Here is a 26666-nt window from a genome sequence, read left to right on the forward strand (position 1 = left end):
TGAATTATCGAACCCAGGAGAGAGGTGGTGGGTGCTCTGGGAGGAACGGTTGGTAAAAGGGCTGGAGGGAGGCAGCATGTCTGGCCTGGCAGTAATAGGCCTTGGGTTACTGCTGGTAACCCTGTCTTCCCTTTGTGGAATTAGAGGAGGTCGGAACATGTGGCCTCCTTGCCGTTTTTGCAGCATGAGAATAAATATTACAGCATTATTTGTAATCGTGAAACATCAAAAAACCACTTATATGCCCACATATCTAGGAGATGTGTTGAATAAGCTTTAGTACAGCCAAGCAATGGAGCTCTATGCAGCTATAACAAAGATGAGGATGATTCCCATTAACTGTGTTAGGGATACAGTGTTGTGAAAAAACAGTAAAGTGCAAAAGTGAACTAATAATATGCTATTTTTTTTTTTAAGAAAGGAGAAATTACATATACATCTGCCTATTAATATATGTATATGTGCACACCTATGCCAAAAATTACAGAAAGGATAAACCTGGGATAAATGAAGGGGTAGACACTCATATGGCAGAAAGGAAAGAAACCAGGGGACATGATACTTCCCGAGTATCCTTTTGCAACAGTTCTGACTTTTGAACCATAATGTTTCAGAAACTTGAAACAACAAAATAAATAACAACAGTAAGGATGGGGGAGGAGGGACTAAAATGGCATACAAACAGAAATAAATAAACCAAATTGTATCAAATAAGTAATATAGCCATATTTAAGAGAGAGGAAAAGAAGAACAAACCTGAAGAAATTTTGAACAATGATTTAGCCGCTATGCCTTCAGTCTAAAGACAAAAACTCTAAACAAATACTGAATTCCAGTTAGTAAACTTATTGTTAACAGAAATATAGGGCAGTAATTATGAAACAATTTCCTATATATTCTAAGACTGAAAAATAAGCAAATATATTATGAATAATAAGAGCCAGGTTTCTCACAGTCAGAGAAGGGAGTTACCAATACCAAAAGTTTTATGAGAGGAGAGAATAAAACTTGTGGTGTTAGACTAGAATTGGAAATATAAAGACATTGTTTCTTGGTTGCTGCAGATATATACGCAGACAGATACAGTAAATATATACAATAAGCATATATATATATATATATATACAGAAAGATACACGTATGTTTATGGATATATGTATTTTTGTATGCGTTGCATAAATACATATATACATAAACACACACATATATATTTCTGTGTATATATCTGCAGCGACCAAAGCATATACAGGTATGTGTGCGCATATATGTGTGTATATATATATACACCCATATACACGTGCATGAGCACACAGGTCTCTTATCCCTATCTACAGGGGACCTTGATGTAAGGACTTCCCAGCAGCAATGAGCTACAACTAGTGCCTAAATCTTGGTTTTTAAATGCCCTTGGAGTATAATCAAGGCTGAAAATAACCAGGGATACTCGGAGAAATAGCTGGTTCCAGCATTGAAATACGGAAAGAGGAGTCTGGAACATTTTGTGTTTCCAGAAAGGAAGTAAGTAATCAGAGAATGAAGGGAACAAGGCAGAAGGACATAGGAGCTAGCTGGAAGGGGCTCCCACTGGCCAAGTCTGGGACAATGTAAGCAAACTAAGTAACGACATGATGGTAAAGAATTAGAACCCACTAATTCTAAAGTAAGAAGCCACAAATCCACACAGCCATAAAGAAAGAAAGATGGGTAAGATGATAAAGCTCTTCCTTTCAGTAGAATCCCAACTAGTAAGTTTAGAAAGAATGATAGAGTTAGTAAATCACCATCTGGCAACCATTATCATATTTAAAGAGTCTCAAAAGTATCTTTCCACAAGATACCTTCTAATTGCAAAAAGAAAAATAGTAGCATTGTAATTGAGAAACCTACGAGTCACTACCTTAACCAAGGGACCAAAGACCAGTATAGGGAAAAACCAGTATCCTGTGCCTCTTGAAATGTGTCCTGAGGAGAACATATTGTTGCTCTGTGGTTTTCCTGCCAAAAGTGTATCACCTGAAACTAACCAGGAGGGAGATCGGAAAAACCCACAATTGAGGGAACATACTCTTCAGAAACACCAGTGTACGACACACAAAAACACACGGAGGAGCCACTCCAGAGTAACAGGCTGACACTGGAACATGATGTGGCACTGAACTTTGTTTTGCTGTAAGGATATTATTGGAACTAGGGAATCTGAGAAAAGGCCTGTAGATTAAATAATAGTGTTTTATCAGTGTTAATTTTCTGATTTTGATCATTGTGTTATGGCTATATAAAAGAAGGTCCTTGTTTTCAGGAAATACACACAGAAGTATTTGGGGGCAAAAGGCCTAACATCTGTGCAGACTACTGATAGGTTAAGAACACAAACACACACATATTTATGCATGCATATAGATACAGAGAGAGAAGAAGAAAGCAACGTGGTAAAATGTTAACGTTTAAGGAATCTGAGTGAAGGATGTACAGGAATTCTTTGTACTATTTTTGCAATTTGTATGTAAATTTGAAATTATATCAAAACAGAAGGTTAACAAAAATTGTTTATTTCGTAGAAAATTTAATTTCCTTTAGATCTCATTAAGGTCATACAGGACAGGTATTTTTTAGGGCTCTCTTTGCCTCACGTCCAGTGACTGATGGAGGATAGCTTGTCCTCCTGGCTAAGCAGCGGTGAGTACTGTGGACTTCTCTGGGCTTCTTTACAGGCTATGTTAAAGGTCTTCAATAACTGAGGCACCCCAGGTTCCACTGCCATACCGATCTGGGTATCTACCAGCAGTGCCAATTTTTTCCATTCAATACTGAAGCTGCCTTGCTCCAGTTTTGACTTACGAATCTGCAAGGGGGCTCTCATCCTTTGGCCTTGTCAGCTTATCTCCTCCTTACCAATCCTTCTCCACTCTTTACGCAGCTGTATGAAATCATGTACAATGCATAATTTCCACTTGTGTGAACTCATCATACTCAGAGGACAAAATAACAGTGTCAGCTAACATTTACTGAACATTTTTTATTGCCAGACTCTGTGTTTCACTGAACTTTCACATCATAGAAACTTCACTGTTTCTCTGCTGGGTAGATGTTTATGCTCATAAAACTTCTTTAGAAGTACATTAGTTTATTAATATGGTGACAGCTACAGTAAGGCAGGATGACAGGAACTGTGACGCCCTGTGCCTCCATTTGCAGGGTAGGTCATATTTTCTTAAGTTGTTTTGACCTCAACTCACAAAAGCCTTTCTTTAAACTCTAGAATTTATGACTACAGTTACTCGAGGTCTTTGTTTTAAAGAAAGTATTATATGATTTAATTCTTACATTATCAATGAGTATTTTTTCATTGTTCTGTGGTTGTTGTTAAGGTAAGAGAATGGCCTCAGTCTTCTTCAGTATAATGTTCATTGATCCTTAAAACTATGCTGGCTCATCAAAATTGTCCAAATGTATTTGTTACTAAAGCCTTTCTAGAATTGTTATATACTAAGCAATTCCTAACCAAAATTTTCATGTTGTTGTTATATGCCATTGAGTCAGACCTGACTCATAGCGACCTCTCCTTGGGTTTCCAAGACAGTATCACTATGGAAGTATATTGCCCAACCTTCTTTCCGAGGAGTGGCTGATGGGTTTGAACCACCAGCCCTCTGGTTAGCAGTCAAGTGCCTTAGGTACTATGGTATCAGAGCTCCTCAATATTTTCATAGATTTGTAAAAATAAATAATTTCCTAAAGTATAGGAAGTTTGGTTGAACATTAACTGCCAAGTTTCCTTTGGCATATTTTGCAAAAAGCCATTTTTGAAATATTTAATAATAGACCATCTATTCAGTCCTATGTCACTGTGATAAATACAAAGCTATAGATGGATAAAAAAACATATACTGAGTCCAAACATGCTCATACTCGAGGTGAGAAATCCAAGACCTAACTAAAGAGAGTGAAGGACTTGCCCCTACCTGGCAGCAGCAGAACCCACTTCTCTCAATTCTACAACAGTACTTTTTCATCAAATGAAACCAAAAGCTGATACTTAACAGAGGGCCATGCCATCTGAAAAAGGTTAGGAAGCCTGATAAATTTCTCTTACATGGGATCTAGCATAAAAGTAGTGTCCCTGGTCTAACAAAAACATTAAAATATTACATGGACTTCATGGACTTAAAATTGATGTCATTTTCTGACCTCTTCATGATGAATTTAGATCATGCAAAATGATAGTAGCATGTTGTATGATTAACAATAGTCAAAGGATTCAGCCAAGCATTGACAACAGCAATAAACTTTAGCAGTTGCCTCAAGTATATTTTCTACTCCTCTCCTTGCAGAAAGCTATGACGTAAGTGTGCCTGCACCAGGTATACTGCCTACATCTATAATGCAGCATTGACTATGACAACAACTTCCAGTGGCTTCCAATTCAGTCTTTTAAAAGGTATACAGTTCAAATCCACTATTTAAAAAAAATTAGAAACAAAAAACAGGTAAGACTCTAGCTCACTACATTTTAAAGCCTCAGTGACATCCCTTATTTTCTAGAGCCTTTATCTACCAGTGGAGTTCTCATTACAAATGCAAGGACAGATGATGGGAAAGAGGATGGCCCCACAGAATAAAAATCATTTCCATGGATAGTCAAATATTATTTCATTCATTTTTCTATTATCATATGAGTTTTGGTTCCTCTAAAAAGAACTTCTTGCTTATAACAAAAAGTCAATCATCTCATACACATTTTTCAGAATAAAGTAAATTCATAAAATATCAAAGATACAAAAGCTAGTAGGAGGTGGTCTCCAAGGCATAAATAAAGCATACCAAAATCTCCCAATCTCCAAAATCTTTTAAAAATTTTATCAATTTTTAAACTTGTATTCTATTATTTCTGAATTGTGATAAATATGCATGTAACAAATTATTTGACATTTCAACATTCTTCATGTGTACAACTCAGTGGCATGAGTTTATTGTATTGTTCAATCAATACCAGTAGTTGTCCAGTATTTTGAAAACCTACCCCCATTAAAAAAAAAAAAAAAATCACCATTTACTTACAAGCTTTTGTATTTCACATAGAATTCCTCAACTTCTACCTCCTCTCCAGATTCCTTCTGTAACAAAAGACAATTTCAGGCACACACTTAAAAAACATCTACTAGAATATTTCAGAAGTAACTGTTTAGTCCCTGGAATGAAAAAAGCAGCATGGGAGCTTTTCTTAAGGATGCACATGTGGAAAAGTGGGTGGAAGGCAGCAAGAGGAGCCCGACACCCTTCACTATAAGCTACTCAGAGTACTACAACTTCGAAGACATGAATCATTTTAACTCCTCCCTAACCACATGCAGCTTCATTCACAACAACCTGACCCCAAATTTGGCTTTCTGCCAAACCCACAGTGTTAAGTAGACGCCAAGTGTACCATTTTCTCAGGCAGCAGCCAATTAGCAACTGCTCTCCTGAATGCCATATGTATTATTTTTGGCTGCCTCATGGCAACTTTACATTGTGGGTTTTGTAATGTTTTAAAATATTTAAAAGACATTTATTCCTCCATATAGTTAATAACTCTAAACAAGAAACCATATAAAACTGAACCTTGTTCTTATGCTGTAATTTCAGTGCATCACTATTCACAGCTTAAGCACTCCTCAGTGGTACAATTAAAATCTCTCAGACAAGATGTCTCACATACACAGCAGCCAAATGAAATTAACACTCCAAATACTATATTTAGATAAGGATAAAATTGTGATACATGTCAGCCAAATCAAGACTGTCAAAGGGATGACTGTCAGTAACATCTCCCTTGATCCTACCTGCTGCAATATATTCAGAAGGTAATGCTCCTATGCTATTCTAGGTATCTCTTTTATATATACATATATAAAATATATATATATGTATATATATATATATATATATATATATATATATATATTCTCTTTTGTCTTTAGGGTGTTAAACAACTTGTAGTATGTAATTTTCTTCTGGCACAGTTGATCAGATAAATCACGGATGTAAACCATGAACACCATTTACAGATGTTTTGGGATTGCTTTTACACTCTTACAAGAGCACCCAATTTTGCCCTCAGGGTCACATGTGGCTGCTGAGCTCCCTCAGAGAAGTTTCAAAGAAAATAAGGCAAGTAGGAACATGACAGAGACCACACACAAAAGCAAAGAATTCTATTGGATAATAAACTGGCACAGGATCTGTTCAAAGAGATTACTCTTACCCTCAATCTCTAATCTTCAGATGACTTTCAAAGATCATGAACTTAAAAAAAAAAAAACTTTTAAACCCTCACCTGTACCAGCTAAACCCCAATTTTAAACAGCTTTCTCACCTTCCTCAGGACTACTAATAAGACAGTATATTTAGGAATGTGGTCAACACACATTAATAAGCTGGTTTTGCCCTACTGGATCTAATAAAAGGCCATTACTATAAAGCTGTCATTTTAATCAATGTATTTAGAACATCATCTATGTATTAGAGGTCTAGTCTTATCCAAAATGAAAAGTTTGTTGGATGCCTTTAAGAACCAGTAACATAAATCCAGAATGATTTTCCAGATAAATTCTAGTCAATTTTAGTGACAAGCTACCCAGGCCCCAGCTCACTTTCTTCTAATCCCAAAACCCCCTGTTCTCCTCACACATTTTAGCAGCTACTTCAAGATACATCATCCTGTTAGAGAATTAGAGATTCCAAGACAAAAGCAAAAGTAAGATCACAGAGGACCAAGAAGATGGAAAGTAAGGTTAGGACTTGATCTTTTTATGTTTCTTATAGCATTTCACGGAGTACCTTGGTGGCATTAACAAGCACTCAACTACAAAAGACTGGCAGTTCAAACCCATCTCGGAAGATAGGCCTGATGATCTGCTTCTAAAAGGTCACACCCTTGGAAACCCCATAGAGCCGCTTTACTCTGCACACATGGGGTTGCCACGAGTCAGAATTGACTCAATGGCAACTAAGAAAAACAAGATAGAATTTCATGACATTCAGACCTAGAATGGAACTCAAATGCTGACTCTACTGTTTTTATTCTTGATATTGACTATATTTCTTTCATTTCTGAAAGAATTTTATCTTTGAGGTAGTAAAAGGACTAGACTTTATTATTTCTATGTTCTATCATTTTCTCTAATTTCCTTCTACTCTATGGTCTCATCATTGTATAATCTCTTAATGGACACTAAACCACACAGGAGCAACTCTTTAAAAGAAGAGAGTTTTCATTTTATCATAGTTCTGTTCCTAGAAAGCATTGATTCCTAAAGCCATCAACAGTCTATCCCTCATACACTGATATCCATTTGCTTGTAATGATCAGCTATTCCTCTAGAAATCTGCTGCAGAAATGCCTCAACAGAGAGTCTAGAACTGTCTGGTAGGAACGGATCAGATTCCAAGACCTAACTCAGCAGTACCTGAAGCCAGTACAGAATGATCCCCAGGGCCCATTTCTTTTGTCCTGAAAAATAATATTGCATTTTGTTAAACGGACCACACAGACTTCATCACCATTTTCTTGTCTCAGGAATTATAAATAGAACTATCATTCATCCTTCATCTTTTATAAATATGAACATGCACACCTTTTCTACCAATTAATAAAGGTGTGTGAATTCATAACCTCTCAGACTCATCATTAATTCAATGAATGGTAGTCAGTTTGACCAGCCTCTGATGATAGCCAAAAACAACTCCTAGATCCCTGCAAATTTCCAGAGGTCAGGCTTTAACTGGCAGAGCCAATGAACAAAGGAGTCAAAGCACCATTTTCACACAGGAAACACTCAAATTTATTTCTTGGTCAGTTATCAATAAATTGATAACTTTATGTACTGAGAAATATCTTTTCATTAGACTCCAGAAAGTCTTTGGAAATTCTTATTGGGCCTATGAAACATAAAACTCTAAACACAGTAAACCATACTGGTCCCACTGTTCACATGAACCAGAATCCTTGATCAGGCCAAAAAATTGACTCCTTTTGCCACTTGGAATCTAAAACTAAGTGAAAGACAACTCTTGTGGCCTAAAAGAAGGAATGACCTTTCTTAAGCATCCTATTACTAAATTACAGTCATACTGAAGAAACAAATCTTAAGTATAGAACAACAACAACAGCAAAAAAAAAAGGGTGGGGGGTTTGCTAAAAAAAAAAAATGTACAAAAGACCAAGATAGCACCTCAGTACAGGCTATGATAAGGCACAGATATGAATCCTTTCCTCTTCTGGCCTGACACCTGTATACTCTACCAAAAAAACCAAACTCACTGTCATCAAGTCAATCCCTAAATTCAAATATAAATATCAACCCTCTCACTGGGTCTTATGAACACTAATTTGCTTTCAGAGTGATAAAAATGCCCAAACTATCCCTACTCAACACAAAGTGCTGAATTAGGACGTTTTGCCAGCTGAGGTCTGGGTTTCCATGACTACATTATATTGGACCTTTCTTCTCAGGCTGTAGCAATGAGTCAACTAAATTTGAAAAACATTTTGTCCCCACTATGTGTCAGCACTGCACAGGACAGGTTCTGAAAACCCAAAGACAGTTGCTTTAGTGCTGCCAGGGGAGATAAAGACACCTCTATGCAGCCAATTCTTAAATTATTTATGGTAATAGGAAACAGAACAGCAGGTATAACTAGAGTCCACAGAAAGGTCTCAAATTTCTTTTTGTTTCTATTTGTGAGACTTTCTACCAATGTTATTAAAGTTGAAAAGTAACTATACCAAGAACACTAGCAATTAAAAAAATACCTTCTAAAGTTTTTGTTAAATTATCCTTTCAGAAATACCAGTAATCTACAAGCAATCAATGAGCTCCACTTCTCTTCCTTACTTTAAATTATGTTTCACAGCCTCTCTCTCCTTCCAAAGGAATTTTTCCATTAATTTTCTCCACCTTCAAATTCACCAACTCAACAAACACTCCACCCTCATGTACAGTCACAGTGTTTTTCAGTCTCTTATGATAAGATAAACGTAGCCATAAATAGCTATAATATTTATTCCTAAGCCATTGGCACCTATCTTTAAAGGGTAGTTTAAAACACACACACCTAAAGTGGGCAAAACAGAAGGAAAAAGCAAAGTCCTACAAAATGCAAAGTCTAAGTCATTATTCTTTGAATAATGGAGTTAATTATAATTTGGAACTCCCAAATGTTCTGAGCATGCCTACTGAAGTACTACCAACAGAATGAAAATTAATATATCCCATTCAAACCACAAACTATTTACTCAAACAGGTCACTTCAATTCAATGAAGGGAATGATACTTGTTAAGTATTTAAATTTTATCATATGGCTACAACTCACAAATTAACTGTTCTAAAGTCTTTAGTAGGAGCTCTGGTAGAGTGGTGCCTAAGGCACTTGACTGCTAACTAGAAGGCTGGCGGTTCAAACCCACCAGCCACTCCTTGGAAGGAAGACTGAGCAATATACTTCTGTAGTGATATTGCCTCAGAAACCCAAGGAGGGGTCGCTATGAGTTGGGTCTGACTCAATGGCATATAACAACCATAAACAACAAAGTCTTTAGTAGCACAGAAATGCAACCTTTCTAATGAGCGGTCATTTCTGTTTGAACAAGTGGGAAATTTCACTGAGATTTTATCATTTGATTCATCAGGAAGGAAATCTTCACTTTCAAAAAGTCACCAGACAGCCACTCCATACTTCCCCACACCCCACACTCAATTCGAAAACATCCTGACATGTTGCTCTTGATTATTTTCATGTGAACTAGAGTTCTATATTCTGATAAAAATCCATACCTTTCATTAGACACTAGAAAAGTAAAGAGGACTGCAACAAGAGTAAAGAGAAGTTTACTCTGGTAGAGTACCATTATAAAGGATCTCCAGATAGTGGCATTTCAATAGCAAAGGTTTCCTATGTGATAAATCTATTTCACTTAGATTTCCATTCCTCATCCCTCTCACTGAGAAGTTACACTTGATATAAATTTTACTAATACAAGCAGCAGCTTCTTTTACATGTCAAAAGGATGAAGTTGTACATCTCTCGCTTCAAAAGCAAATAAAAACAAAGAACTGTGGGTGTGACAATGATTCACATTCAAGCCGAAAGACATATATCTAAAGGTCACTACATTCTAGAGAAACTGCTGAAATATGTAAATGCAGCCAGGATGTCTATGAGACAGCTCACAATGAATGAAGCATTTTCTCAAACTAGGCTAGGGAATGGATAGGATCAAAGGGGAAAATATTCCTCAGTAAAAGAAAATTTAGCATTATCAGAGTTCTTTGTTGAAGAGTAAGAGTCTCTCAATGCCAAGATTATATCAGACATATAAGCACAGGTGCTTAGTGCTCACTATTTCAGATCAACATGAAGTTCAAATAATTTTCAAGAATAAGACATTATCTTGAAAAATTACACAAAGAAACTCCTCTGCACTAGAAATAAAGGTGTTAAAGAATATATCAACTATATGTGAAAAATAGTACAAAAAAGTATGAGAAAATATCTATTTGCTATGATGATAAACATAACTTGTATCTTACCACAGGGGAAGAAAAAAAAAAGCCTTCCTAAGAGATATGAAAGGTCAAATCATATTTATGATTTTTATGAGTGGCATTTAGGAATAAAGGCAGCCTATAACTCTATATGTGCTACACATAAGGATACCTTTGAGTTTCTGGCCTACTTAAATGGTATAACTAAAGCACTGATTGTTTGATATACTTTAACTTTATTTGGGGCTGAATATGTCAAAGATTTATACTGAGCTAGTAAATTTGGCATGATTAGATGTAAGTTTTACTTTGCAATAGTAGAATTTCAAGAGAAAATTATAAAGCAAAAAATAATTCCAGAACCTTACCTGTTTTTTGACTGAACGACTACTCATGATTTTTTCTACCACTGGACCTTCTGCATCAAGAGATTCCTGAAAGATAAAGTAGAATGAGTCAACTCAAGTAGAAAACGTGTCATTCTAAGCTACAAAAGCCAGAGGTCATTCCCTCTTGACTCTCCCTCTGCACTCTTTCAACTCATACCCTTCAAACCACCAAGTACAAAGTTACCAGTGGGAAATATGACTGAAAAGAACAAAAATCTCACTCTCGGAAAGGCAAAAGGAAGAGCTCTGTGTTTATGACTCCATGATTATGTGGTTTAATTACAAGGACTAGCACAGGTCCCTAAAGCCAGAGAGTATTCAGAAACTCCAGCTGCCAAGGGAAAATAAGCTCTGCATGACAGCAGTCAAAAATACAACTATACCTATGGGGTAAATATACACATCATTCTGTTATTGTAGGCAGCTTCTATCCAAGCAGGTCACATAAAATGCTATGTAACAATTTAACATAGTAAAAATTACCAAATCAAATACAAAACTGTATTTAATATATCTTCCAATGAGTTACCCATTTGTTAACTAAAGTAGTAATAGAAAGAGCATTATTTAATAATAATAATAAAAATAAAAACAAACAGGGAGAGCTCTTTATAATAATCAATCCTACATTACTACCCACATTTTCTATAAACTATTTTATCCATCATTTACATTGCACAGAAAATAAAGTATGTCCTGCTGGGAACTACAAGGCAGTAATTTCATAAAGGGGTTCTTACGGTGCTTAACAGCAGGAGACAAGCCTGAGTGGTTTATTAAAGTCCCAGAAGCTACATCACTGAATTCTCAGAGGTAAATCCAGCTGCCTTATATCCCAGCTCTGACTTTCCTCAGCATAGACCATTAATTCTCCAAAATTGTGTCAAATTACATATCACAGGCATGTATAAAAATACATTTCAGTAAACAGGGCTTTTTAAAGGATAATGCTAAATGACTAATTCCCCATACCACATAAGCCAACATTAGATGAAGGTTCCCAGTTGAAAGTCCAATGCTTCTGCTTAACTTCTCTGATTCAAGCCAGCAAATTTGCAGCTCACCTTTTGAAACACACACCCGAATCATCCACACCTGATGGCTCACCTGCTGCTCTGACTGGGAGGTGTTTGAAGGGGAGTCTCTTCCAGCAGCATCTGCATCATCTGCCTCCTCATCTGAAATCTTGAACTCCAAGTCTTCAGTGTATCGCTTCCTCTTCACCTGCCTGCTGGAACGTCTCTTCTAAAATGAAACCCCAACAGTGTAGATGTTTAATAGCAGTCCAATACAGCCTTTATAACTTCTCGGAATGGTAAATGATATCCTTAAAAAGTTAGTCTTAAAGAGATGCTTAAAACTTTAATCCGGTAAATCACATTGCAAGATCATAGGGGCAACAAATATAATGGGAATGGGCAGAGATGTGGAGTTAAAAGCTGGGTCACAGCTCTGGCTCTGCCACATCTAGCTACAGGGCCTTCAAATGGAAAATGGAAATAACAACATCTCATCCCTAATTCAGCTTTTGTGATGATCAAATATGAAGGCAATATTGAAGCAGAGTGATGGGTACATATGAGTTCTTTATTCTATTCTCCCCACTTTCATACATTTTTATATATTTCCCATAATAAAATCTACAAAAAGATGCATCAGAATATGATTTGTAATTCATAAAGTTCTACACACATACTGTTAAAATATTCCAAAAAAAAAAAAAAAAAAACCTTCAAAATCACTGCCATCAAATCAATTCTGACTCATAGCAAATCCCACTGGGTTTCCAAGGCTAAAAATTTTTACAGAAGCAGACTGCCTCATCTTTCTTCTGTGGAGCAAGCAGCTGGTGGGCTCGAACCACCAACCTTCTGGCTAGCAGCAAAATGCCTTAACCACTATACAACAAGGACATTTAAACTGAAACTGTATTTCACTCTTGGGCCTCACAAAAATATTCTGAACATTTTTGAAGGGTTGAAGATTTGAATGGCAGACATTATAGTGAATGAATATGAAGAGTAATTCACTTTTTAAACATTTTTTTTTATCATACTAGCTAGAATGTAAAAGATTGATAAGAGTCAATATTAGTAGGATTACTGGAATAATGGGACTCCATACTCCTGTGATCAAAATACAAACAGGTACAGTCTTTGTAGGACAATGGGGTAGCATCTATCAAGATTTAGAACATGCCAACCCTTTGACGCAGCTATTGTACTTCCCATAAACTATGCTATGGGAATACTCCCATAAACCATATCATAGAAATATCTCTAATGTAAATTGTTAACTAAAAAAGAAAAATGCATAGCAAGAAGCAGCTTATGATTCTATTTAAGATAAATAAAAAACTTGTGTATATACTTGTATATGTGGATCACCAATATACAAAACTCCTTAAGACCAAAACACTGTATGTCTTGCTCATTTATCTTTGCTTCTATATTTGCTAAAATAGATAGATAGATAGATATAGATAGATATATATTACTATGTTTCCAATAACAGCAGAAAGACACAACAACAGAAAAACAGGAAAAAAAAGTTAATAGCAGTTAATTCTATGGAGAGAAGCAAATGGAGCAAAGGGGTAGACTTTTGTACTTTCGGTTCAAGGTAATTTATATTGTTTGAAGTTTGGACAAACAATTATTCTTGTAAGTTAATTAAAAATAGGAGACATTTTCCTTAATATGTGTATGTAAAAACATATAATTTAAAAATGATATCTGTATGTTTTAAATTGTTGATAGACACAAGAATATTACAATTTATATAATGAGTTCGCAAAGTAAGGAAAAGAAATGAAAAAAAATTGAGGAAAGTTAACACTTACACAAATTTCTCTCTAAGAATTAAGAAGTAAAATTTATTAAAAAGCTTGATGAACTTACTGGGCACAAACACTTTCATGTGAGATAATGAGGCAGAGAAAGGCAAAATTGCCAGTATGTACACCAAAGGAGTGACAGATACATTTGTACTTCCAGCTCTCAGACCATGACCACAAACTCAGCACCTTTTTCAAAGAGTTTATTAAGTCTGTGCCCTCTCAGCTTTCAAAGCAGAGTTCACAATACAAGCTCACTATAACAAGTACACAGCCATGGGGCAGCATAGCTACAGAGTGTCCTTCTGACTCTGAACACTAAATAATGTTTTATTCACATATTACCAAGGGCTTAGCAAGAGGGAGTAGCCACATAGGCCAGGGTTCCTCTTTTGACCCCCCTTCTCCACTACAAAGCTTCAGTGCTGCCCAGATCAAGTAATCCCATGTTGGGGCTGTGCAGCAGCTCTCTGGGACACTTTTCCACATCACTGGATGCAGAAGCTCTGGTGGTGTAATGGTTAAGGCATATGGCTGCTAACCAAGAAAGATGAGGCAGTCTGCTTCCATAAAGACATGTCGTTGTTGCTATGTGCCGTGGAGTCGGCCCCGACTCATAGCGACCCCTCCTAGGGTTTCCGAGGCAGTATCACTACCGAAGTAGATTGCCCAACCTTCCTTAGAAACCCAATGAGAGTCATTATGAGTCAGAATCGATGGCAGGGATTTTTTTTTTGGAGGGAGGGAGGATGGGCAGCTTGACCTTGGAATGGAGCTAAGTGCCTAGGTTTGAACAATGTGGACCTTAGCGTCCTGATCTGTAGAATGGAGTTAATGATAATTAACTACCTTGTAAGGATATTGTGGAACTCACCTGAGGGAAATCATTTAAAGCATTCAGAACAGGACACAATACATATTAAGGATGAATGCAATTAGTAGAACTAACATCACCATTAACCAGCTACTTCCCCTCCAAAGAAGAACCAGAAAGCAATAGGGCTACAAGGCCCAGGCACAGCTTTCACGCTCTTCTTCCACTAACTTTGCTCTTGGGCCCTCTTTCCTGTTGTTGTTGTTGTTAGGTGCCGTTGAATCATCTCTGACTCATAGTGACCCTTGGCACAGCAGAACGAAACATCGCCTGGTCCTGAGCCAGCTCCACGATTCTTGCTATACTTGAGCCCATTGCAACTGCCACAGTGTCAATCCATCTTGTTGAGGGCCTTCCCTTCTTTCATTGACCCTCCACCTTACCAAGCATGACATCCTTCTCCAGGGAATGGTCCCTTCTGACAATATGATCAAAGTATGTGAGACGAAGTCTGGCCATTCTTACCTCCAAGGAGCATTCTGGCTGCACTTCCTCTTGGACAGACCTGTTAGCAGTCCATGGCACTTTCACCATTCTTCACCAACACCACAGCTCAAAAGCATCAATTCTTCTTCGGTCTTCCTTATTCATTGTTCAGCTCTCACATGCATATGAGGCAACTGAAAATACCATGGCTTGTGTCAGGTATTAGTCCTCAAGAAGATATCTTTGCTCTTCAGCACTTGAAAGAGGTCCCTTTGCAGCCAATTTGCCCAGTGCTATATGTCGTCTGATGTCATGACTGCTGCTTCCGTTGGTGTCGATTGTAGAACCAAGCAACGTGAAGTCTTTGACAATTTCAATCTTTTCTCCATTTATCGTAATGCTGCTTACAGGTCCAGTCGTGAGGATTCTTGTTTTCTTTATATTGAGATATAATCCATACTGCTGACTGTATTCTTCAATCTTCATCAATAAGTACTTCAAGTCATCCTCACTTGCAGCAATCAAAGTTGTGTTGTCAGCATATCGTATGTTGTTAATGATTCTTCCTCCAATCCTGATGCCACGTTCTTCTTCATATAGTCCAACTTCTCAGATTATTTGCTCAGCATACAGATTGAATAAGAATGGTGAAAGGATAAAACCCTGACGCACCCCCTTTTTGATTTTAAACCATGCAGTGTTCCCTTTTCCTGTTTGAATGACAGCCTCCTGGTCTATGTACAGGTACCTTATGAGTACAATCAAGTGTTCTGGAATTCCCATTCTTCTCAATGTTATCCACAATTTGTCATGATCCACACAATCAAATGCTTTTGCATAGTCAATAAAACACAAGTAAACATCTTTCTGGTATTCTTTGCTTTGAGCTAAGATCTATCTAACATCAGCAATGATATCCCTCATTCCACATGCTCTTCTGAATCCAGCATGTATTTCTGGAAGTTTTCTGTCAATATACTACTGCAAACATTTCTTAATTATCTTCAAATAAATGAAATTTCAATTATTTAGCAGAACATCTGTATTTCATTCAGTATATCAATTTGACTAAACTGAAATGGGTTAATTTATATTTTCACCCTTCTACCATTACTATAAGGAGGAGCATGCCACCGGTGATAAACTAGGATGTGTCAACAGGTTCCACACCTATAGCCACACACAGTCACAGTATTCTACCAGTAGACATAACTAAACACCCTTGGACAGGGTCTAAGACAACTTCACTTTACACTAAATCCTACCCTGATACTAAAGAAACATTCCAGTAAATTTTTACTTGCATGCAATATTAATAATATTTTTCGATAATTTCCACATTCTGTGGGATCACCTTTCTTTGGAATGGGTACAAATGTGGATCTTTTACAGTCAGTTGTCTTCCAAATCTCTTGGCATAACTGAATGAGTGCCTCCAGCGGGGCATCCATTTGTTGAAACATCTCAATGGGTATTCTGTCAATTCCCAAAGCCTTGTTCTTCACCAATTCTTTCAGTGCAGCTTCGATTTCTTCCTTCAGTACCATTGGTTCTAGATCATATGCCACCTCCTGAAATGGATGAAGATCAACCAGTTCTTTTTGGTACAGTGACTCTGTATATTCCTTCCATCTCCTTTTGATGCTTTCTGTCATTCAATATTTTGCCCATAGAATCTTTCAATAATGCAACTCAAGGCTTAAATTTTTTCCTCAGTTCTTTCAGCTTGAGAAATGCCAAGCATGTTCTTCCCTTTTGGTTTTCTAACTCCAGGTCTTTGTACATTTCATTACAGTAATTGGCTTTGTCTGCTGCTCTTTGAAATCTTCTGTTCAGCTCTTTTATCTTGTCACCTCTCTCTTCCATTTGCGTTAGCTACTCTTCACACAAGGGCAAGTTTCAGAGTTTCCTCTGATATCCTTCTTGGTCTTTTCTTTTCGTTCTCGTATTTTTAATGACCTCTTGCTTTCTTCAGGAGCTCTGGTAGCATAGTGGCTAAAGCACTTGACTGCTAACCAGAAGGCTGACGGTTCAAACCCATCAGCCACTCCTCGGAAGGAAGGTTGGGCAATCCTACTTCCGTAGTGATACTGCCTCGGAAACCCAAGGAGGGGTCGCTATGAGTCGGGGCTGACTCGACGGCACATAACAACAACAACAACAACTTGCTTTCTTCATAGATGATGCTTTTGATGTCATCCCACAGTTTTTCTGGTTTTCAGTCACTGGTGTTCAATGCATCAAATCTATTCTTTAGATGGTCTCTAAATTCAAGAGAAATATACTCCAGGTCATATTTTGGCTCTTGTGGACTTGTTTTAATTGTCTTCAAGTTGAACTTGCATATAACTAGTTGATGGTCTATTCTACAATCAGCTTCTGGCCTGGTTTTGGCTGAAGATACTGAGCTTTTCCATCTCCTCTTGCCACAAATATAGTCTATCTGATTCCTGTGTATTACATCTGATGAAGTACATGTGTATAGCTACCATTTGTGTTGTTGAAAAAGGTATTTGTAATGAATAAGTCATAGGTTTTGTAAAATTCTATCATCATGGGATCTCCAGCGTTATTTCTATCACCAAGGCCAAATTTTCCAACTATCAGTGATTCTTTGTTTCCACCTTTTGCATTCTAATCACCAATGATAAGCAACACATCTTGATTACATGTTCAGTCAATTTCAGATTGCAGAAGTTGATAAAAATCTTCAATTTCCTCATCTTTGGCTTTCATGGTTGGTACATAAATTTGAATAATAGTAATATTAACAGGTCTTCCTTGTAGATGTATGGATATTATCCTATCATTGACAGCATTGTACTTCAGGACAGATCTTGAAACATCCTTTGTAATGATGAATGCCACCCCATTCCTCTTCAAATTGTCATTCCCGGCATAGTAGATCATATGGTTGTCTGATTCAAAATGCCTAAAACCCATCCATTTCAGCTCACTAATACCTAGGATATCAATTTTTATGTGTTGCATGCACTTCATTTTTGACAACTTCCAATTTTCCTAGATTCATACTTCATACATTCCATGTTCCAATTATTAATGGATGTTTGCAGCTGTTTCTCCTCAATTGGAGTCATGCCACATCAACACATGGAGGTCCTGAAACACTTACTTTATCCATATCATTAAGGTTGGTTCTACTCTTATGAGGCAGCTCTTTCCCAGTCCTATTTTGATTGCCTTTGACCCAAGGGGCTCATCTTCCTGTACTATTTTGGACAATGTTTCCAAGCTATTCATAAAGTTGCCCAGTAATGTATCAGACACTGTTTCTCTGCTATTCATAAGGTTTTCCCTGGCCAATTCTTGAGAAACGGAAGGACTCCTCCTTCTTCCTGGTCTGTCTGAATCTGTAAGCTGCGTTGAAAACTGTGTACCATGTGCAACTCTGCTGGTGTCTGAAACACCAGTGGCACAGCCTCAAGCCTCACAGCAACATACAAGCCCCACAGGATGACAAACTGACAGACAAGTTTGTTGACCTCATCTGTTGGAAAATTCTGTGCCCTCCCTTTACCTAATTCCTACCTGGAGCCTGCCACTTTGTAGTCCCCGGCCGCTCCCTCCCTTTCCTGGCTCTAGGGGGCTTGGGGCCTAGCCTTACCTCCCGCCCCTTTACCTGGATATCCTGCCACTCCTGAGGTCCCCGGCCACTCCTGCTCTCTCCCTTTCCTGGCTCTGCTTAAGTCTTTAAGACTTAAATATTATCAAGAACAACATTTTAATTTTGTGAAATTTAGCAAAACATCTGTATTTCATTATGTCAATTTGACTAAACTGAAATGGATTAATTTATATTTTCACTCTTCTACCATTACTGTAAGGAGGAGGATGCCACCAGTGATAAACCAGTGATGTGTCAACAGGTTCCACACCTGCAGCCACAGACACTGTCACAGTATTCTACCAGTAGACATAACTAAACACCCTTGAACAGGGTCTAAGACAGGTCCACTTTACACTAAATCCTACCCTAATACTAAACAAACGTTCCAGTATAATAAAACAGGGAGTTTTTTCTTAAAAAAAAAAAAAATCATGTGTTAGTAGATTTAATTTTTATGAGGTTAAATCCCTCTTCATTTCAACCTTGTGATATAACTTTGTGTTATCATCACTATTCATCTGTGTGCTAGTGATGGAGTTGTTGTGTGCTGTCAAGTTGATTCCAACTCATAGTGACCTTGACATATACAATAGAGGAGAACTGCCCGTAGGGTTTCCTAGTGATGGGGTTAGGAAGTAGCATATACAAGCTCATTTAATAAGAGTAATAACAACCCAAATACAACAGGAACTCAATTTCCTGAAATTTTAAAATGCTATATGGCTTCTCTCTCTCTCCTGCCTATGTAATAATTGATATTAAGTTCATTTCTTTTAGCTACCAAAGTTCTTTTTCTGATTTCCCAGTAAGAGTTGGCTCCTTAAAAAATTAAATGATTTCATTACTTAATATATTTCTATTGTCGTCTGTTAAACTACTATGATCTGAATGATAGTTGTGGATCAAAATGAAACATAAGAATTGCTTTAAAAAAGAAAAAAAAACTGCTTTTAAGCCACAATTTAGAACTCTTGAATCAACACTAACAACTTTGGAGGATTTTATTTTTAAATGTGGATTCCATTAATAAAGTTACTTAATTATAGTTAAGAGAGGTATATGGAAGAGAAGATTTAAGTGTGTTTCCATGAGTTCACTTCATAGCAGTTGTGACACAATTTTTGAGTTAGCTAAACATATATGGCATTCACTAAAGTATGAACAAATAAATTAAAAAACTCAAGACTCTTACCTCTAAACCCTTTTATGCATGTGTTACAGGAAGAAACAGTAAACAACCAGTAGGTATCACTTCCTGTGTCACAGACAGCAAGAAAGTACTACCTGCAATATCAAATCTGCATTTGTGGTGGCTTGTATTTGATAGTGAACCGATAGCAGTTATCCACCCAAACCCACTACCAATGAGTTAATTGTGACTCACAGCCATAGTGACCCTTAAGGACAGAGTGGAACTGCCCCCATCGGGTTTCTAAGGCTGTGAAAGGCTTCTCTGTGGAAGTAGAGTGCCTCATCTTTCTCCTGTGATATGGCTGATGGGTTCAAACCAATGACCCTGGGATTAGCAGCCAAATGCTTTAACCACTATGCCACCAGAGCTCCTTCCGCAGCAAACACTAGCCATTTATAAAGGATGCCCTGATATTCATTTGAATTGATTAGCCTTTTTCTTCAATTGAAATGCAAAAGTAAACAATTAAAAAACAAACTAGTATTTCTTTAAGCCATTCGAATCTGCATTCATACAAGTAAGACTTAAAAAAACAAAACCAATATTTGTGAAAAAGTAACAGAATTTTCTTTACCCATACAAATAAATTTTCTTAACATTGTAGAGTTACTACTGTTACAATAGTTCTAGTTTAAGCAAATATAATAGAGATAAAACAACTTGAATTAAAAAAAATTCAAAACCATTAAGATATTTTCATTTAATACTCCTAGGTGATTAAAATAAGTAATATAAAACAACTACTTAGCTTTCCCAATATCTTTTCATCAATGTGTAAAACAAAAGGTAATTACAAAACTGACCCAAACTGCCAGATGGATCACTATATTAGCTGTGTAACAGAATCAAACCACATTTGCTCATGTGCTCTCTACCCTTTCAAGTCCTCTTTGCTTGGGTCATTCTGGTGATTCTGTGAACTTACAGATAACAGGAAGTTCCACTAAAGAAGAACCTAAAAATACCTGAAATTCTTTAGACTAGAGCTACCTATCACAAATACTCTGTTATTTCTAACTTTAACGCATAAAGGGTGTAGGTGTAAAGTACTGTGTATGCACTGAATGATAAGAACAAATCAATCAAGCTTCTGGAAGGCCAGCTTCTTAGTCCAACAGGACTTCTCAAGAATTGCTGCAGGCCAACTCAGATGTCATTCACATAGGTTACATTCCCAGCCATCCCAGTGGACTACTTTGGCATGTTTCCAGAGAACCTAACAAGGAAATAATTTTTAACTGTCATATATAAGGATCCTTCTCTGTCCAATCAGGAAAAGCAGTGTGCTTTACACACAGAAAACCAAAATTCCTACTACTGATTTCATGGGTAGTTTGTCAACTCATTCCCATAAATTCTTTCAAAAGTCAAGGGAATCTAACATGGGAAATTTTTACTGAGTTGCCATTCAGAAAGTAACTGACTTGTTCATAGAAAGTCCAGTATCTCATGAATATAACTCAAATTTTGACCATCCTGCATCAGAAACCTTAAGACAAGCAGAGTAAAACAATTACATCTTGTTTTACTCTGCAAAATAATAATAAAAAAATGACAAGCAACAACACTAAAGAGAAACTTAAAAATGTAAATGATGCTTTAACCAAACTGATTAATATATTAACCAAGACATTAATGATAGCAAACACATACATCAAAACATATATTCTCAATTTTATTATGGAAGCAAAGATGGCAAAACCATAACATCCTGGTCAGGAGTTTAGTTTCACATTGGCCCTGCCACTCTCATCACACATGGATATAACATTCCAAACAACAATAAAGACAGCTTAAAAACATCTCTATAACAAAGACAGGGAAGGTCTACTGTGGTACTTTATACACATCTAAAGTTACCCATACTAAATAATCAAGGCTTGGGTATCAGAATAATAGTATTACCTGAACACCTGCGTCATCATCTTCTTCAGGAGGAGGAGATGGTGGGGGTGTTTTTTCTAAGTCTGAATTTTCAGAACCTTCTGTTTTTCCCTTGTTGACCTTTTTCTTCAAAGCACTTGCTTCTGAATCAGGTTTCTTATTACTAGAATTCAAAGTGGATCACTTAGTGTTCACTTTTTAATGTGGTTTTCCATATGCCCCATGCCTTATATCTCCCACATTCATATCCCTAAAGGGTCAATGACAATTTACAAATCAATGCACTTCAGCCTTTTAAAGGTAAGTGGTACTCTCAATTAAGTTTTTAAGGCAAAACCCTATCTTGATGACCTTTAGTAAATATCTGACCTAATTAAAAAGAAATTGCACACATAAACTCCTAATACCACACACAGCACATTGCTTCATCTAGACAATGCAAAATCCCTGCCAATACACCAACTCATAATGAAAAATAAGATTAAGAAGGAGTTTTGCTATCAAGTTTTTAAAATGCAGAATACTTTCTTTAAAAATTATCAAGAAAACTAGAATATAATGATTTTTTCTTTATGTCTCTTGTGGATAGTTTTACATGCTTGTATTTAAGTCTTTTTTGGACCACTACTATAAGGTGTGCTCTTTAGTACCACCTAGGTAGATTTTTACCCAACTTAGAAGCTTTTCAAATGTAATTAAAATATACAGCAATTTTCTGTTCTTCATAATTTTACATAATAGAGCTTTCTTTATTAAAACTAAGCATTATCTTTGGATGCTAGGCATTTTTTTGCCATAGTCAAAATTAGACTTACTTTCAAAAGCTAGGTGACTAAAATACAAAAATACAGCAAACCAAACCTGATAATTAAAGCACATGTCCTATTATATGTTTCCATCACATGTTAATAGGATTTGAATGTTACATAAGTCAAAAGACATGTGTAAACTTTAAAGAAAAATCTTTCAGTTTACCATCATCACCTTTAGAACCTTTATCTGATGTTCTCGTAGAATTTACACATAGTACTGCCACCTCAATCAGGATAAATTGGCCCCAGGACTTTCTAAGATCATTATCAGTTGCTATCTAACAATTAAAATAATCTAACCCTCAGTGTTGATGATTTTTTTTTACTATTTCTAGAGAACCTAAAATCTTAATGAATTTTGGAAAATAAAGATATTATTTTAAAAACCTTTAAAAACTTAATCTGTTGGAGTTTGCAGATGCCCAGAACAGTGTGCTGACAGCACGCATTAAACAGCACTTTTTTTCAACATCAGGTATAGTAAAAAGAAAAAGGCCAGAGTATCTACATGCTTTTTTTTTTTTAAGTAAAACATATATCATGAAAAAGTTCAAAACAAATTTTTAATAAAGTATCCATGATATACCTAAAAATCTGCGTTTTTTCTAACTAGCAAATTAGTTTATAGTCTTAAACTAGTTATTTTTCAAGAATACTCAGAGCTTATTTTTATTTTGTCTTGTCAACATCTTAGCACAGGTAAACAGCCACATAAGGAAATAAACAATTCAAGATCATAGTGAATAGCAGTTAGGCTTAAAGAATTCTTTAAACTTGGGGGAGTAGAGGCAGTATTCTAAAACTTTAAGTTCACAAAAGATCTACAGAAAGCATAATATTTTTTAAATTAAAAAAAAAAAAATCCATACAACAGTCCCTCATCCAACTGTCCTAGTGTTTACGCTACACATGGACAGAAGTCTCCCCTACTATGAGGCTCCATTTCCAGCATTTATTTCCGCTCTAACTGCCACAAATTATACAATACTACAGCTGAACACTGGGCCCCTTTCCTTTCATCTGCACGCCAAGAGCAATCAGATTACCCTGGTAACCAGCAGTCACGTGACCAGCACCTGCTCTTTTGGCTGGATGCCACTGACTAAAGCCATCTGCTTCCCTCAATCAGCTTTCAAACATTCTCAACACCTGCGCTGCAGTGTTTTGTGGTTTCTTTTATCAAATCAGTGCAAAACTGCTTCCAAAACTTTACATATTTCTCAAATTTGTTTAAATCAGAGGTAGGCCTGTCAAAGAGTTGAACCACTGCCAGGTAAAATGAGTTGGCAGCTCGAGCTTTTCCCAGTGACCTCTCCACAACCAAGCAAAGCACACAATTTAATTTCATGGTAGTTACTGTGACCTGGTACCCTATCCTGGATGAGTGAAAGGCTTACTGTCCTGAAGAGGACAGAGCCTGGGTTTGATGGAATATCAATCTGCTGAAGGAGAGAAGTGCTAATGACTTTCCATCTGCCCTTCCTAAGAAGGGGCTGCGTGGAAACTCCAAAATGGCTAAAAGTCAGCACCTCTTCAAATGCTTACACAAAAAGCATGTAGGCCAAGGGAAGTTCTTACACCAGATCTGATTACCTCAAGATTTCTAAACTCGTTAGACTTTGCAAGGTTAATGGGGCTCAGAGATACCTAAGCATTTCCATGCTAACATATTCTCATGACACCAACAGACAAAAAAAAAAAAAAAAAAAAAAAAGCTACAAATTTTCAATATCCACCCAAACACATTAAAATCATGGGCAAAATAATGTTACATAAATCAAACTGTCTTTGCTAACCTAAATGTTATTCTAAGAGCTTTGCCCAGAAGACTCAAAGTCAAAGTGTTTCTTTTATCAACTGAAGGTAAGATAATGCAGTAGTGAAGAACACTGCTTTGAGTCAGCCAGACCTTAGTTCAAGTTCCAACTACATCCTTTATGACCCTGGACAAGTTCTTCAATGTTCCTGCACCTTGGTTTCTTCATCTGTAAAATAAGGTTAACAACTGTACCTTCCTCTAAGATTTGTAATGAGGTTTAAATGAGATAATGCATGAACACTTTACCAGTGTCTGGTCAACACGGCTAATCCCCAAACACATCTGAGAAGCCAAACAGCCGAAATCAGGTAACATTCTCTTGCTGTAACTTGGTCTCACTTGGGCCAAATCAACTGCAGAGGCTTATAGACATGATCCCACTTCACTGAAGCAAAATGAATAGAAAGAAAATTCTTTATTGACATTCCCACCACTATCTAGAAAAACAAACAAGCAAACGTACACCAACCATGCCCCTTGCATCCCCTGTGCCATTGCTCTAGTTCAGACATGCATGACTTCTCACCAAGACTACTCTGACAGCCTCCCCAATGCCTCATCTCCTCACTTCCACATTCAGGGCTCCCCAATGTCAGAATGGTGGAGAAAGGACACAGATTCCACCTTCACCAACGTCCTTTAAATCAGCAAGGGTTTTTTACTGTCAAAGCCAAAACACAGCTGTATGCACATCCCTCTTCCAAATTATAACCAAAGCTTGAATGCAAAAGGAGGGCAGCTCTTGTGGCTGGGGAGACAACAATGTTATCCACAAAAAACATGACATAAACCAACAGCACAACTCTGGGGTGAGGCTCTGAGCTGTTGGCACAGATCTGAAGCCCCAGTGTACCTCCAGCAGCTGCGTGATGGCTGCCTACTGGGCTAGCCAACACTGCCCCTGACAGCAACCCATAAGACAGCCTGCAGCAAGCCAGTGAGGACCCCAAGAAAACTGAGGCCTGTGTGGGAAAGCTATTTCTAGCCCCAAATGGCACTGGCCTTGGAGACAGTGTGCCCCTCTCTCTCTGTTTCCCCTAGCTCGGTGTCATGGCACCACAACCAAAACATCACCTGCAAATCCATCCTCCACATTGCCACCAGGAGATCTCACTAAGGTACAGATCAGACTGAATCATTCCCCTGCTGAAAGTCAACCCCCTATGCATTAATGTCCAAGAAACCTGGTACTGGTATACAAGGCCCTCTGTGTTTTTTGCAGCTGGCAACATCAGCTTTATTTTTTTATTCTGCCCACAGCCCCCAGAGTCTTTACACTTTATGCTCTAGACATGCAGAACCACTCTCTCAAATACACACCTATCTCTCTTACCCCTGTTCCCCTCACCCTACTTATCTTCAGGATTCAGCATGAGTACTTTTCATCCTGGGAGCATTCTCTAGCTTCAAAGTCTAGATCTATTATGTCCTCTGCACTCCATCTAAATGCCACATGATGCTTTCACACAGGTATCTTTAAAATACAGTAAATTACTGCAATGTATTAAAATCAAAGCTCTGAGTATGTATATCTCTGTATTTCTCCAATTATACGGCAAGCTCAAGAATAGTAGGAACTGTGTCTTATTTATTTATTGTTGTATTCTTAATGCCTGGTTACATAGGTACCCATAAATATTCATTGATCTATTTAACAACACAAGTAATAGCAATAACAAAAACAAACACGTATACAGCACTTAAGATGTGCCAGGCACTACTCCAAATACTTTCTTTTAACTCACTTAAAGGACATCCCACAACAAAGTCTATCTTTATGATGAAAAACCTATGTAGTTCAGCTAAAATGAGTCTAACATATTATCAAAATAGAGTGAAACTTAGCAATTTTTCAGACCAAGTAAAAAGAATGCCATCAACATACTTCCTCTACTATTTACAAAGTTCCTGGTTCCTGACCTCCCCCTAACCCCACCACCACCATTACTGATGTGACAAGATGCAGAACCATCAGTTCAGGAAGTGAGCAGAAGCCCTGGTAACCACGGAGGGAGAGCATTTTACTGGGATGCTGCTGGAGGCTGAAGGGCCCCTGCTGCTCTGCCAGCCCTGCACTTCACATCTCATCATGAGAGTGGGGGTCACGCTCATGGGCAACTGGAAGTACACAAGGCCCAGCTCAACTGACACTCAGGCTGTCCCTGTCAAACCAAGCTCTAAAGTTCTGCAGCTGTCCCCAATGGAATCAGAGATAAGAGGACTTACAAAAACAAACATTCCGAGAACACGAATTTGGTACTCAGAGAGGATTATGTCAT

General features: G+C 37.3%; 1 protein-coding gene across 1 annotated transcript in view; it reads right to left on the reverse strand.

The window, feature by feature from the left end:
- CHD7 (chromodomain helicase DNA binding protein 7) overlaps window positions 1-26666 on the reverse strand; it is a 171813-nt gene that overhangs the window by 65097 nt on the left and 80050 nt on the right. Inside the window, exons 3-6 of the mRNA XM_007939476.2 lie at window positions 21778-21919; window positions 12024-12161; window positions 10896-10961; window positions 5059-5114 (exon numbers count right to left, since the gene is read on the reverse strand). Of these exons, the coding sequence (XP_007937667.1) occupies window positions 5059-5114; window positions 10896-10961; window positions 12024-12161; window positions 21778-21919 (402 nt within the window). The remainder of the gene's footprint in view (window positions 1-5058; window positions 5115-10895; window positions 10962-12023; window positions 12162-21777; window positions 21920-26666) is intronic.

This window comes from Orycteropus afer, unplaced genomic scaffold (assembly GCF_000298275.1).
Source record: "Orycteropus afer afer isolate SDZICR_OR568_19922 unplaced genomic scaffold, OryAfe1.0 scaffold00060, whole genome shotgun sequence".
Lineage (NCBI taxonomy): Eukaryota > Metazoa > Chordata > Mammalia > Tubulidentata > Orycteropodidae > Orycteropus > Orycteropus afer.